The 15,181-nt window shown below is 40.0% G+C and overlaps 6 protein-coding genes across 6 annotated transcripts; 3 read left to right on the top strand and 3 right to left on the bottom strand.

Annotated features, from left to right (window-relative positions):
* Positions 1-31: 31 nt before the first annotated feature.
* PAS_chr2-2_0381 (Peptidylprolyl-cis/trans-isomerase (PPIase)) lies at positions 32-538 on the bottom strand (the record flags this gene model as incomplete). Its single annotated transcript, XM_002491759.1, has 1 exon — positions 32-538. The coding sequence occupies one exon, from the start codon at positions 536-538 to the stop codon at positions 32-34; it is 507 nt and encodes a 168-aa protein (XP_002491804.1).
* Positions 539-703: 165 nt separating this feature from the next.
* PAS_chr2-2_0382 (Thiol peroxidase that functions as a hydroperoxide receptor) lies at positions 704-1,189 on the top strand (the record flags this gene model as incomplete). Its single annotated transcript, XM_002491758.1, has 1 exon — positions 704-1,189. The coding sequence occupies one exon, from the start codon at positions 704-706 to the stop codon at positions 1,187-1,189; it is 486 nt and encodes a 161-aa protein (XP_002491803.1).
* Positions 1,190-1,262: 73 nt separating this feature from the next.
* Positions 1,263-4,448, bottom strand: PAS_chr2-2_0383 (Member of the imitation-switch (ISWI) class of ATP-dependent chromatin remodeling complexes; the record flags this gene model as incomplete). Its single annotated transcript, XM_002491757.1, has 1 exon — positions 1,263-4,448. One exon carries the CDS (start codon positions 4,446-4,448, stop codon positions 1,263-1,265), a length of 3,186 nt encoding a protein of 1,061 aa, XP_002491802.1.
* A 207-nt stretch (positions 4,449-4,655) lies between these two features.
* On the top strand, positions 4,656-5,621 carry PAS_chr2-2_0384 (Essential iron-sulfur cluster binding protein localized in the cytoplasm; the record flags this gene model as incomplete). The annotated part of the gene is made up of 1 exon (XM_002491756.1): positions 4,656-5,621. One exon carries the CDS (start codon positions 4,656-4,658, stop codon positions 5,619-5,621), a length of 966 nt encoding a protein of 321 aa, XP_002491801.1.
* A 121-nt stretch (positions 5,622-5,742) lies between these two features.
* Positions 5,743-9,462, bottom strand: PAS_chr2-2_0385 (Essential nucleoporin; the record flags this gene model as incomplete). The annotated part of the gene is made up of 1 exon (XM_002491755.1): positions 5,743-9,462. The coding sequence occupies one exon, from the start codon at positions 9,460-9,462 to the stop codon at positions 5,743-5,745; it is 3,720 nt and encodes a 1,239-aa protein (XP_002491800.1).
* Positions 9,463-10,187: 725 nt separating this feature from the next.
* On the top strand, positions 10,188-15,110 carry PAS_chr2-2_0387 (RNA polymerase I subunit; the record flags this gene model as incomplete). Its single annotated transcript, XM_002491754.1, has 1 exon — positions 10,188-15,110. The coding sequence occupies one exon, from the start codon at positions 10,188-10,190 to the stop codon at positions 15,108-15,110; it is 4,923 nt and encodes a 1,640-aa protein (XP_002491799.1).
* Between the last annotated feature and the right edge of the window lie 71 nt (positions 15,111-15,181).

Genomic DNA, 15,181 nt, shown 5'->3' with positions numbered 1-15,181 from the left:
ATTTGATCATCGTATCATTAATCCTTGTCCCTCATCCTAGTCTTTCGATGAGATGTACTCCACTATCACTTTCCACTATGTCTGATATTTCACCAACTTGTAATGCAAATGCAGCTCTTTCAAATGATGGATGCATTGTCTTTCTCCCAAAAAGGCCCAAATCCCCGTTCCGGGCATGTGAGGAGCAATCACTTTCAGTAGCAGCCAGTTGACCTAAAGTGGCAGAACCATCAAGAATCTGTTTTTGGAATCCTCTAAGCTTTTCAATTGCTTCTTCCTTAGTTCTTGTAATCTGAGGCTCCTTCCAGGAGCTCGGTTTCCTAGAGTTCTTGTGTTTCACCAGAAGATGAGCACACCGAACTTGTTCTGGGTCATGAAGGCGTTTCTTGATGTACTCGCCCAGTGCTTCTAAGTTAGTTCCAGAAGGGGGCTCCCAGGAAGATTCTTGTGTTTCCTTGTTATAGAAATACTCAGATTGATGAGTTTTTGATATTTTAATTGTCCAATTCCTCGGTAATCCGTTAAATGTATTTGTCATGCTACGTTAATTTAGCATCACAAGATCTCTCACTAATTGAATTCTTAAGCCACCAGCCTCGAATTCTAGATTCGAAAATTACTAATGTCAAGAATACTCTTAACCAGACCATTTGCTCTAAGAAATCTTCTCTTCTTCACGCATTCCTCAAAGCAAATAAGAACAATGTCTTCATTTTATGATCTGGCCCCATTAGATAAGAAAGGCGAACCTTTTCCTTTCGAACAATTAAAAGGCAAAGTGGTGTTGATTGTGAATGTTGCTTCTAAGTGTGGGTTTACTCCACAATATACCGAGTTGGAAAAGCTCTACAAAGACCACAAGGACGAGGGATTGACTATTGTCGGATTTCCCTGTAACCAGTTTGGTCATCAGGAACCAGGAAATGATGAAGAAATTGGACAGTTTTGCCAGTTGAATTTTGGTGTAACTTTCCCAATTCTAAAAAAGATTGATGTCAACGGTTCGGAAGCTGATCCTGTTTACGAATTTCTCAAGTCAAAAAAGTCTGGTCTCCTCGGATTCAAAGGTATTAAGTGGAACTTTGAAAAATTCTTGATCGATAAGCAAGGAAACGTTATTGAGAGATATTCGTCCTTGACTAAGCCCTCATCGATCGAGTCCAAGATTGAAGAACTATTAAAGAAATAGGTGTGTAGTTAACTTCTTTATAGTTATTATTTGATATACTTCTAAATTTTGTAGGCTATACACTCGAATGACCTTATTCATCATCCTCTTCTTCATCTGCATTCTCAATATCCATCTCCTCCAGATCATCCTCGTCATCTTCGTTGTCTTCTTCCTCTAGCTCGTCACTCTCAACATCATCCGTTCTTTTCCTTTTTCTAGAGTTCTCCTGTAGATACATAGAATAACTTTTTTCAAACTCTTTCATAATTGCAGACAATAAAGTACTGCATCTTCTGGAAATTTCCATTGCATTGCGAGTTTGAAAAAAATAATCGTACTTGAAAAACTCCGACTGTGATATACGATTCTTTATTTCATCTGCCAAATCCTCCGCTTCCACTCCGATGAGGAACATCTGTAGGATCAAGTAACGGTCTTGTTCTTCTGAAAATATGCGTTTAGTGCTGCTTCCTGTGGACTGTTTAAGTTTCAATCCTTGAATGACATTTGGAAATTTGACCATCAGTCTTCTCAAGCACTCCTTCTGGATCTTCACTCGAACGTTTTTCAACTCTCCAGTTTCGATTTGGGCCAAATATCTTTCTATGCCATCAATCTGATCATAATGAGTCCAGAACTGTGTTGCAAACGTTAAAACTTCTTCAAAGGTTTTATCTTCAAATTCTTGAGCAATTGTCTTAATGTTTCTCCGACCATATTTTGTGGTCAGAGAAATAAAATGAAAAAAATCTTTCCTGGTCCAGCTGCCAAATCCTTGTTGCAAGTATTCATTCTTGTCTTTAATCTCGTCCGCAGTAAGTTCCCGAGCACGTTCTACTTCCCATAATTCCAATTCTCTGTTCAGCCTATCCTCTTCGGACTTTGATGAAGATTCAGGAACCTTGTAGTTCGATTCTTTCTTGAACAACGCTTTTTCTAGTTCGCATAGTACATACAAAGATTCTGGATAAAACTGGTGATCGTAAAGATTCAACTGTCTAGGTATTTTCAAAACGTCTTTCTTTCCCATTTTAGTTCCCGTTTGTAACACATCTTTGTAATACCCATCAATGTTGTAGTTTTTTTTAATTTTCCGTTCCGCAAGAGGTATCATATCTAAATTCAGTTTAGGACCTAATGCCTTCTTCTGAAAGTTCTTACCATCCCAGTCATAGACCGAATTGCCATTACTGCTAAAATTTTGTAGGTCGTCTAATCCCAGTTTGCTATACTTTTGACTCAATTCTTGGGTTTTTGCCTCTGACTTACTCAATAAGTCATCAATATCAAAGTCTTCCGCTTTGTCTCCTCCAGTGGAGGAGTCCTCGCTACCTTTCTGAAACAAAGAAGCAGCCCCATGTTGAATCATTGATAGCAATTCGTCTTTACTGGTGGCATTGCTCTTCTTGTCTTCAATATTACGTCCCTGTTGTATCACTAGCTGATCCAATCGAAGCTTTTGCTGAGCCCGTTCCAATACTTTCTCTTCGATTGCATTTTCTGTGACTAATCGGTAAACATAAACCTGCTTTGTTTGACCGATACGATGAGCCCTATCCATTGCCTGTAAATCAGCCTGAGGGTTCCAGTCAGAATCATAAAGTATAACTGTGTCAGCAGATGTCAAATTAATACCCAGTCCACCTGCTCGCGTAGTCAGCAAAAACACAAACTTATCAGAATCCTTCCTATTGTAGTCATCAATGGCATCAATACGATCGCTGTGATCAGTTTGTCCATCAATTCTACAGTAACCATATTCACGAAAGTTACAATAATCTTCCAGAATATCAAGCATTCGGCTCATTTGAGAAAATATTAGAACGCGAGATCCTTGTTCTTTCTTTCGTTTCAGCAACTTATCTAAAACCTTCATTTTCTGTGCGTTGAAAACCAAATGTTCATCCGTAGTGAAAGGAGGGCCCGGTTCTGCACCCTCAAATAAGTAGGGATGGTTACAACATTTCCTCAGCTGCATGACAATATTTAGTAGTCTGGTCTTAGACTCCTTTTTACCGCTGGAAGAGACAACTGCATCAATATCTTTCTCAAGAATTTTTTGATACCACTGTCGTTGCATGTCAGACATACCAACGTACACATTAACTTCTTTTTTTGGAAGTAAAGATTTCTCCACGTCTGATTTGATTCTTCGTAATAGAAAAGGCTGTAAGACTTTATGTAGTTGCTGTACCACACTACCCTGGTCATTTTTCTCAGATTTGTCATCATTTTCATCGCCATCACCCCCTCTCCCAAACCATTGATCAAAAGTGTCAGAGTCACTAAAGATATCTGGCAAGATAAAGTTGAGAAGAGCCCATAGCTCATGCAAATTGTTCTGTAAAGGAGTACCGGTAATTAGTAATCGGCTTTTGGAATGAAACATCCTTATGATCTGAGATAAAAGAGATTCTTCATTCTTAATTCGGTGGGCCTCATCTATGACAATATAGTCCCAGTTGAATTTGCGGAGGCTACTTTTCTCCCGAATAACTATTTCATAACTGGAAATCAGCACGTCAAAATTGCATGTCATCAATTCATCCTGAATTATGGTTGTCCTCTGATCCTTATCTCCCTGTAAAAGAACAGTTTTCACCTCTGGAGTCCACCGTTTGAATTCTCTGGCCCAGTTGTCTAAGGTGGATTTGGGTACTACTACTAAATGAGGCCCATTTATACCCTTTAAATACCTTAAGTACCCTAAAAACGAGATCGTCTGTAGCGTCTTACCAAGTCCCATTTCGTCGGCCAGTATTCCAGAGAGTTTGTTTTCATATAGTTGTACCAACCAGTTTAAACCTTGAATTTGATATGGTCTAAGTTTACCGTTAACATATCCTGGAGACTCAGTGAATTCCATAAATGAAGATTTGTCTTGCTCATTAATCAATTCAGCGTCCTCTTCCTTCTCTGTTTTACGTCTTCTATTGTCTGAATACTTTCCATCGCTTCTGGACCTGTGATGTTTGTACTTCGTCTCCAACAAATGCAACACCTGAGCAAAATTAGGATCGCCTTTGGCCTTATTGTCAATAAAATGTCTAAAAAGACCTGTTAAGCCCAACAAGTAATTGAATCTTTTAGCCGTCTCCTCAACATCAAATTTCAACTTGGAATCTTCAACAAAGTAGGATTTCTGATCTCTGGGGGCAGGTGTCCCATACTGGGAAGTATCGTAATCTGAGTTGTGGGCAGTAGCCACAGTAGTGTTCAATTCTTGATTAATATCATTTCCAACCTGAGCTTTAGCGGGGAGCTCTTCCAAAGTCATATTGCTTATGCGTGAGTGGATGGAATCTGAGTTGGTCAGTTGAATGTAATGTTAGAAGAACGCGCCTAGCTGTTGATTCAATTTCGAGTAAAAGAAAAAATATCGCTGACAGAAAATCGAGCCTATGCCTTGATAAGGTATTAAGTTGATTCGCTTACTCATCAAACTATAGTGATTCTTTCAAGATTTCTTCCTTTTGAACTAAACATGATAGTGGTTCCAAAACCAAACCCCTCATTAACAGCGCCAGAACCTGAACATTGTCCAGGTCCTGAGTCGGAGAATGCAGGAAAGGAAGAGTCTTGTGCAGGATGTGCCAACCAATCAATATGCTCATCTCAAATTCCCAAAGGTCCTGACCCCGATGTAGACTTCATAAATGACCGTTTGAGCAATATAACGCACAAGATACTGGTTCTAAGTGGTAAAGGCGGTGTGGGCAAGTCAACATTTAGTAGCATCCTTTCGTGGGCGTTAGCCGCAGATGAAGATTTAGAAGTTGGCGTAATGGATCTGGATATTTGTGGCCCTTCTTTGCCGAAAATGCTGGGCTCAGAACTAGAATCTGTTCATTCGTCAAACTCTGGGTGGTCGCCTGTATACGTGACCGAAAACTTGGGTATGATGAGTGTCGGTTTTATGTTACCTGACCAAGATTCGGCGGTCATATGGAGAGGTGCCAAGAAAAATGGTTTGATTAAACAGTTCCTAAAAGATGTTAACTGGGGAAAACTGGATTATTTGATCGTTGACACGCCACCTGGAACATCAGACGAGCACTTATCTGTTACAACTTATATGAAGGAATCCGGAATTGATGGTGCATTGATAGTAACCACACCTCAGGAGGTTGCGTTACTAGATGTACGAAAAGAGATCGATTTCTGCAAGAAGGCCAACATCAAAATTCTTGGTATTGTTGAAAATATGAGTGGATTTATTTGTCCCGGTTGCAAGAATGAATTTCAAATATTTAAGCCTACTACTGGAGGAGGCAAAGCTCTTGCAGATGAACTTGGCTTGCCGTTCTTGGGTTCTGTTCCGTTGGACCCTCGCATTGGAAAGTCGGCAGACAATGGAGAGTCTTTCTTAGATCTCTATCCTGATTCTCCTGCTTCAACTGCAATATTAGACGTAGTGGATGCCTTGCGAGATTCAGTCGAAGGGTCATAAATTTAATCAAAAGAGTGCTAGCACCTCAGTAAGAACAGGGAATGGAACATAGATATCAGGATATAATCTCTACGTAGAGAACTAATTGGAATACAGCTAACTAAAGATCTATCGAATCCTACTAATGGCCTACACTCTTCCTGAAGTAGCTTAAATCACTAGGGTGAAACGGAAGATTAAGTAGCTTCTCTCTCGCCAAATTAGGCTTCAGTTTTAGAATCATATGACCAATTGCTTTTGAGATGATAGCTAAAGCAACTTTCATACTGAAATTATGGGTTTCCATTTGGGGTAAGCGCTCCAGTAATACTACCATGTAGTCTTGAACATCATTCCCTTCAGAGGTATTGAGAAGTTTCAGGTAGATCTGATATACTTCACCCCCAATATGCCATCTATCAACGTCAAGATCTCTAAACTTAGCAAGAATGGTAGAGAGCTGAGCGAGCTGGTCTCCCCCTTGTATTATAGCATTAGGTGCAACGTAAGTTAGCAAAACGTCGTGAGCTTCATTGGACGAATTAGCGGCAAGCAGTGAAGTAACCTGGTTCAAATGATCACCTCTATAACTGTAATAAGTCGCAGACGCTCTACCTATCAGATAAGACGGCAAGTGATAAGTCTCTAGTAAGGTACGTTCAAAAGCCGATGATGAACCTTCCTTCAGTTTCAAATTTCCGATCGTCTTTGTTATAACCTCTTCTATTAAGAGCTGAAGCTCTTTGAAATTCTCCAAATGTAGTAAAACAAAAATAGACTCTTGAATCTGCCCACTAATATGTAATTGTTCCGCAAAAGCTAACGTAATTACATCGCCTTGGTATAAACAATCACGCTTACCCTTCGAACGGATCAATACCTCATATATGAACCAGGGAATTTTAGCATCAAGCTTTTTGGGAATGCTATCATTAAACGAACAATAGATTGAGTTCAATTGATCCCCCTCGGTACCATTCAATTGGCTGTAAAGTTTCAGTATGCTATAAAAAATATCTTTGCTTGGAACGTTTGTATAGGCGGAATTAAAATGTGCTAAAGATTCCGCCAATGTCTTATTCAGATCACCATAACTTAGAAACATCTGCAAGGCTAGTGACCATGACAGCCCCTCAAAGCAATCAACAAAAAACTCCAGATTATCTTCCAAAAGCCTTCCAGAAAGAAGCTGGTAAATTTTCAATATAGGCTGGGGAATCAACTTCCAAGAAGAAGATCTCCACCAGTCTCTCAGTTGTTCTGTTGCGAGCTGACACACCTCAAAATCAAAAGATCCTAATAATGTAATTAGAGAGGCTAAATGATTGTTTCCATGTCTGACACTTTCCATGATAGCAGATTCAATATCTCCACCAACAACATGGACAAATACTTTCTCTAAAGGATCATTATTGGAAGCTAACATTAATCGCTCAATCTCGATTCCATTAATTTCCCGAAGCCAACTAATCAAATCTTCACGGCGTTTATTATCAATTACCTTCTTTGGCGCCTCAAGATTGCAATTGTCAAAAAGATTTGAGCAAAGGTTCCACAAAAGGTTCTCCACACCGGAAGTTGTATAGAAACCTTTGTTTAATTCTGCAAAAGTGAAAGAGTCATTGGTCGTAAACTGAGGTAATCCATCTTTCGTAGTTATATTGGAATGCGAGATCATGCTTCGCAAAGCCTGAGCAGTTGCTTTATTGTGGTCAAATGAAAAATGAGAGGAAACATCAACCAGCTCGGCAACGAAACTGTTGTCATTATTGTTGGTAAGAATCTTACCATCATCGGTCCATTCAATAAAGCGAGGGTAACCGTTGTTAAACTTTAGGTTGGATTGAATTTCTGTCTTATAAGCCTGAGCCTTTTCCGGATCCCCAAAAAGCAAAGCATCTAGGCGGGCGTGCGTCAGATTGTTTGGCAGTTGATTACCTTTGGTAGATGAGTAACTGAATGCGCTGTGTGTATCAAAAGCTAGCTCAAATTGTCTTTCCCAGTCCTTGGATGTCTGAAAGTCAGGTGTTACATCTATGAGCTTTAGATCAACATCTTCGACAGAAGGTTCGTAAGGTTTAACAGAGACAAGTCCATCCGGAAACTCATTTGGCTCATTCAGCTCATCCTCCGTGGTATTAAGTAATCCATCACTGTCAGAATGGTTGTCAGTACCTAGTTCTAGAGGTGATTTATAGTGATCTAAAGAATCCAAAGAATCCTCAGGGTGAAACTTAGTTCCAAAAAATTGATTGTTTGGCACTTTTTGTTTTTTTATTGCATTAAGATTCTCAGCTTCCTGTTGCTTTTGAAACTTCAGCTTAAGATCAGGTTCAATCTCTAGATCATCTTCCTCAACTATACCCCAAATACTAAAATGCTCAACCCCAAAGACCCATGTTCCAGAAATTGGACTGTAACTGATATAATTCATTCCATTGAAGGATTTGAGCTTCGTGATGAAAGAAGAAATATCCAAATTTGAGGGGTCAGTATTTGGCTTCCTAGTAACAGGATCTAATGGATAACACTTCTCAAGAGTAATAATAGCAGGAACATTCAAACCAGAACCAATCTGTGGCTTCTCCTCCCAGTCTGAGTATACCTGTATCACTTTCCGTTTGAAAATGACAGCCTTTCCAAATAGTGATCCTTGGAGGTCATATTTGAAGTCTCTCAGGTCAACCGGCTGTTCAAATGCAACTTGACCATAACCGATTCTGCCAATAATGAGGTTCTCGACAGATGCAAGCTCTTCTGTGTCCAGTTGAGACAATACCTCAATACTTGGCGAGGACCAGTACCCATCTTCTTTGATGTTCTGTGCCTTGTTATCTTTTCTCTCAACTTCCGACGTAATAGTAGCGATCCTTCTTGGTTTATGCGGAAGATTTTCGCCATCAAAGTTCTGAGAAAGAATTGTTTTTCGAAACATCGTATCATCATGCTTTATAGCCAATTTTCTCCGTTTTCTGAGAATATCGTCTAAATTCACCTCATAAAAATTTGAAGGAGTATCGCTAATACGAGCTACTACAAGCCTCTTGAAATCATGACCTGGTGATTGAAAGCTTTGTTGAACAGAGGTTTGTTCCGCATTTCTCTTGGCTGGTTGTCTATCATCTTTATTGTGAATTGAAGTGCCGAACTGAACTCTTGATTTTGAAGAATTGGTGACATGAAAAGACTTCCCAAGATTAGCTAAAATCGAACTTTTTGAGGTGGAGGAATGCGGCTGGTAAGTAAATTTCAAATTGTTAGCTTCTTGCCTATGAGAAAGAGTTGGTGAATTTGAACTAGTTAGCGATTTTGGCATGTCCTTTGTGGACAAGAGAGAGCCCAGCACAAGACCATATGGATTTTCATTACCATTCACGGAATTTGACTGTGTACTTTGCAATTTGTTATTTCCTTGCGTCAATGAGAGCCCTGAATTTGCATTTGAAAACAAGCCTCCACTTTTAGTGGTATTATTTGATACCCCGAACAAACTACCGGTATTATCATTATTGTTACTGGAGCCTTTGTTCCCGAAAAGACCAACAGAAGGATTGGATCCCGTGGATGCACTATTACCAAATAAGCCTCCACCTGATGTAGTGTTGGTTCCAAATATTCCTCCGGATGTAGCGTTGGATTGCTGGTTTCCAGATCCACCAAATAGACTATTGGAGTTGGAAGGATTCCTGTTTCCAAATGAAAAGTTGGTGGAAGTATTTGATGTTACTGGAGCAGGATTCTGAAATCCTATATTATTGTTGACTTGTGAAGGCCCTCCAAAAGTACTTGATGAAGCATTGTTTCCAAACAAGCTACCCGTCTTTCCAACTGTATTTGAGTTTTGGTTTCCAAATCCAAACATTGCACCTTAGAGGTTTGCTCAGTCGTTAGGGCTTTGGGCTATATCAATTGATCGCTATAATAAAGATTTCTGCTTTGTAGAAGATTAGTCAGTATTAAGCTATAGCAGTTGTTTTTCAACTTGAGTGTATGTTTACCAAGTGTAATGGATGAATCTTCTTGAAGAAATATCTGTGTGGTGTACGGATGTATTGTTTAGGTGAATGCCTTCAAACACCATTTCTTTGAGATTTGCTGGTAGATGGTTCTACGATGGTAACGAAGAATACAAAGAGTTGCTAATTGTAGGTCCAGAAGTTCTGCAGATTTTATCAAAGGTTGCTGCTTCTTGCGCCTACCATGTGGGGCAAAAGAAATAACAAATAGCTAGCTTAATTTCGTTTTAGCTTAAGGAGCCAGCAACTGAATTGAATGATGGGTGTGAACTTGCCTGCCCTCAGACAATCTAATCAATGTAATCTAGAAATTGGGTTCATCTCAGTTATCAAAATGACTATTTTCTATTCTTCTCTTCTCCGTCAAACACTTCATCTTGAGTTTCAAATAAAGCCACTTTCGCTCGATCGGGTAACTGTCATGTTATTTCTCTATTTTATTTTTCCAGCATGAAAGAAAATTTTGTGAAGGCCTAAAAAAAAAAAAGAACTAGGCAAAAAGAAAAATTTTAGACCTACCTAAAACACATACAGTTTGTGGATAAACACCACCATCTGAATTACTCAAGTTATGGATATTGCGAGACCAGTAGGGTCCGAAATTAACTCTGTTGATTTTGAGATTCTTACAACTGAGGAAATTAGAAAGCTTTCTGCAAAGCAAGTCGTTAATCCACAAGTATTTGACAACCTGGGCCATCCCATTGCAGGAGGTTTGTACGACTTAGCACTCGGTGCCTTTTTAAGAAACTTATGTGGGACTTGTGGTCTGGATGAGCGATTCTGTCCTGGGCATCAAGGTCATATTGAATTGCCAGTTCCTTGCTATAATCCTCTTTTTTTCAACCAACTTTGTCTATTTCTTCGTAGTGCTTGTGTCTACTGTAACAGATTCAAGCTGAAACAAAGTGAAGTTAATTTCTTCGCCTGCAAATTGAGGTTGTTGCAGTATGGGCTAATGCTCGAGTGTGAAGAGTTGGATGGCGTCAGTACCGGAACAAAGTTGGAAGATATTGACGTAGACGATATTGATGATGGTAATGATCAGGGCAACGGGGACGATGCCTCCTTAAAAAGGCTCAGAAACGAATTTGTTGAAACTGCAATTGCTACAGCCCTCAGTGAAGGAAGAACTACTGAGCAGGGTATGACCACATCAACAATTGCGAATGAAAGAAAGGCCATCATCCGTTCGTTTAACTCCCGACTTTTATCCCGACCTAAATGTGATAATTGTGGGATGTATTCCCCCAGTTTTAGAAAGGACGGGTCTATAAAACTATTTGAGAATGCATTAACTCCAAAACAAATCTCTCATAACAGAGTGAAAGGCTTAACACGTGAAACTAAGTTTAAACAAAATGAAGAGAGTGCGCATTCCGATGATGCCACTCCTGCTGATAATTTTCCTCCAATTAAGACAAAGTCTTCCTTCAAGTACATATTGTCAACAGAGGTTCGAACGATTGTACGAAAGCTATTTATTACTGAAAAGGATGTACTCAAGTATGTGTTCAATGCCAGACCCAACTCAAATAACATAATCTCCGCCGATATGTTTTTCATTCAAGCACTAATTGTTCCTCCCACTAGATTCAGACTTCCATCCAAGTTAGGAGATGAAATACATGAAAACAGTCAGAACGAGCAGCTTTCCAAAATATTAACAACAGCACTGACTATTAGAGATCTTAATGAGAGTATAATAACAGTACAGAAAGACCAGATTACTGCAGAAGAGAGAAAGATTATATTTAATCGATTGATGAATGCATTTGTCACAATACAGGATGACGTCAATAGTTTTATTGATTCTACCAAATCTCAAAATGCTCAAGCCAATCCTGGTATTAAACAAGCATTAGAAAAGAAAGAGGGGCTTTTCAGGAAACATATGATGGGGAAAAGAGTCAACTATGCAGCTCGTTCAGTCATCTCGCCAGACCCAATGTTGGAAACGAACGAGATTGGGGTTCCTCCTGTGTTCGCAAAGAAGTTGACATACCCAGAACCAGTCACAGCTTACAATGCTGCTTCTTTGCGACAAGCCATCATAAATGGACCAGATGTTTGGCCTGGTGCTATCCAAATTCAAAACGAAGATGGCAGGCATGTATCTTTAATAGGGATGACCTTAGAGCAAAGAAAAGCGATTGCTAATCAGCTATTGACTCCCTCAAATGGAGCTACAGTTGTCAATAAAAAAGTCTATAGACATATCAAAAACAATGACATTGTCATCATGAATCGTCAACCCACATTGCATAAGGCTTCAATGATGGGTCACAAGGTAAGAGTGTTACCAGGTGAGAAAACATTGCGATTGCATTACGCCAATACTGGCGCTTACAATGCCGATTTTGATGGTGACGAAATGAATATGCATTTGCCCCAGAATGAAAATGCTAGAGCAGAGGCATATAATTTGGCTAACACTGACTCTCAGTATTTAACACCCACCTCAGGTTCTCCTGTCAGGGGTTTGATTCAAGATCATATTTCTGCAGGTGTTTGGCTAACCAATAAAGACAGTTTTTTCACTAGAGAGAAGTATCAACAGTTGATTTACGGGTGCCTCCGTCCTGAAGATGGTCACACTGTGAAATCCAGGATTCAGACACTACCCCCAACAGTTTTGAAACCTGTTCCTTTATGGACTGGAAAACAAATCATTACCACTATTCTACTGAACATCAAACCTATCAAAATGCCAGGACTTAACTTGAAATCCAAAAATAAGATAAAGGCTTCTTATTGGGGTGGCGACTCTATTGAAGACCGGGTCATAATTCGAAATGGGGAACTATTAGTCGGAATACTTGATAAATCTCAATATGGTGCTTCCAATTTTGGTCTTATACACTCTTTGCATGAGGTATATGGACCTTCTGTTTCCAGTAAAGCCCTGTCTGTTTTAGGTCGTCTTTTCACAAACTATATCATGATGATTGGTTTCACATGTGGTATGGATGATTTACGTTTAACTGCTGAGGGTAACAAACAAAGGTCAGAAATTCTGCAAGAATCTGTGGACTTGGGTAGAGTTGCAGCAGCTGAAGTCACCAACCTTCCTAAAGATACCAAGCCTGGCGACAAAGAATTCATGCGTCGTCTAGAAGAAATATTACGTGATGACGGCAAATTGGGTATACTGGATGCTGTAACGCAATCAAAAGTCAATGTTGTTACTTCCAAAGTCGTTTCATCTTGTATTCCTGAGGGTACAATGAAGAGATTTCCCGAGAATTCAATGCAAGCAATGGCTTTGTCTGGAGCCAAGGGATCCAACGTCAACGTTTCTCAGATCATGTGTCTTCTCGGCCAGCAAGCTTTAGAAGGACGCCGTGTACCTGTTATGGTAAGCGGTAAGACATTACCATCATTCAAACCATTTGATACAGACGCTCGTGCTGGTGGATATATCAAAGGCCGATTTTACTCTGGAATTCGCCCACAGGAATATTACTTTCATTGTATGGCTGGAAGAGAGGGCCTGATTGATACCGCTGTTAAGACCTCTAGATCTGGCTATTTGCAGCGTTGTTTGACGAAGCAATTAGAGGGAGCACACATAGGATACGATAACTCTGTTAGAGATGGTGATGGATCTCTCATTCAGTTCTTATACGGTGGTGACTCTGTTGATGTTGTCAAGGAGTCACATATGTATAAATTTCAATTTTGCGCCGAAAACTATGATTCATTGCTGGAAAGGTATAATCCAGGCCAGTTGGTACACAACCTTGATGCTGAATCTGCTTTGAAGTATGCTAAGAAATGTAGAAAGAACTTGAAAAAACAATCCAACAAAATGCACTACCAGTTCGAAGACAAATATATGCCTGTTATAAATAAGTTCAATCCTGCCAAATATCTTGGAGCTGTATCTGAGCACTTTCAAGATGCGCTGGATAACTTCATTGACAATAATCCCCAACTGTTCGATAAAAAATCCAAGCGTTCTCTTACCGAAAAGAAATTCCGTGCATTGATGCAACTAAAATACATGAGATCTCTGATTAACCCAGGTGAAGCTGTTGGAATAATTGCCTCTCAGTCAGTAGGTGAACCATCTACTCAAATGACCTTGAACACGTTCCATTTCGCTGGACATGGTGCTGCAAATGTGACCTTAGGTATTCCCCGTATGAGAGAGATCATCATGACAGCTTCTTTGAACATTAAGACCCCACAAATGATGCTACCGATTCTGGATGATGTTTTGGATGAGCAGGCGCAAGCATTTTGCAGGTCTGTTGCACGAGTTGTTCTGTCGGAGTTCATAGACTACGTTACAGTGACTGAAACTTCGGGGTCAGATGCTGGAGTTGGTTCCAAGCAGTATAACATACGCCTGAACTTCTTCTCTGCAGAGGATTACGAGCAAGAATATGACGTTACACGAGCTGAGTTGGCGGAGGTACTAGTTAGAAGCTTCTTAAGCAAGCTAGAAGTCGCTATTCGAAAGCAACTGAAGAAAAGTCGGGATCAGGCAGTAGTGCCCGATGAAGAAATAGGAGAGGCAGTTCCAAAATCCGATAGAGCTTTTGAAACAAGTGAAGCAGTGAAGAAGTCGATCAATGATGGTGATGGTGATGAGTTGGACAATAACGAAAATGAACAAGGCAAGGAACCAGTTTCTTATGATGAACCAGATGAACAGGAACTTGAGGCTATGAACCGAGCTGCAAAGTCCTCAGATGAAGAGGAAGAAGACTTCATGTCTTCAGAGGAAGAGAAATCTTCTTGTGACGATGAATCGGATGACGAAGAGATTAATGCTCATAGACCACCTGCGGAGAATATCCTTGACAAGATGGCACTTGAACGTCAGACTGCAGTAATCAGTGCCCATAGTATGATCTCAGCTTTCAATTTTGATGACAAGAATGGAACCTGGTGTGAATTTCAAATCAAGATGGTTGGTCAAAATTATAAATTGTTGATGGTGAACATTATTGAGGAGCTATGTCAGAATGTGGTCGTAAGGGAAATACCTAATATCGGTAGATGTGTTCTACCTCAGCCCGAAGCCGGGCAGAGAAGACATTTTATTACAGAAGGTGTTAACTTCCAAGCCATGTGGGAGCAAGACGCTTTTGTGGATGTGGATGCTATCAGATCAAATGATACCTATGCTGTTTTACGCACTTATGGTGTGGAGGCTGCAAGGAATACCATTGTTAATGAAATCAACAATGTGTTTGGTAGGTATGCAATTGCAGTTTCCAGTCGTCATTTGGATTTGATTGCCGACATGATGACTCGTCAAGGGACTTATCTAGCCTTCAACCGACAAGGTATCGAAAACTCAACTTCATCATTCATGAAGATGTCTTATGAGACTACTTGCCAATTTTTAACCAAGGCAGTTTTGGACAACGATAGGGAAGAACTAGAGTCACCTTCTGCACGACTTGTAGTCGGGAAACTGAGTAAAGTTGGGACTGGTATTTTTGATGTCATGGCTCGCATGCCTCTGCCAACTCAATAAAGCAAGAAGTGTCTGTTCTATTTCCTCTAACCTCTTACAATAGTGCTTTGCCTGAAGATGATTGCCAGATT

The sequence above is a fragment of the Komagataella phaffii genome, chromosome 2 (genome assembly GCF_000027005.1).
Source record: "Komagataella phaffii GS115 chromosome 2, complete sequence".
NCBI lineage: Eukaryota > Fungi > Ascomycota > Pichiomycetes > Pichiales > Pichiaceae > Komagataella > Komagataella phaffii.
The sequence above is the reverse complement of the archived record's forward strand: the minus strand, read 5'-3'. Positions and strand labels throughout refer to the sequence as shown.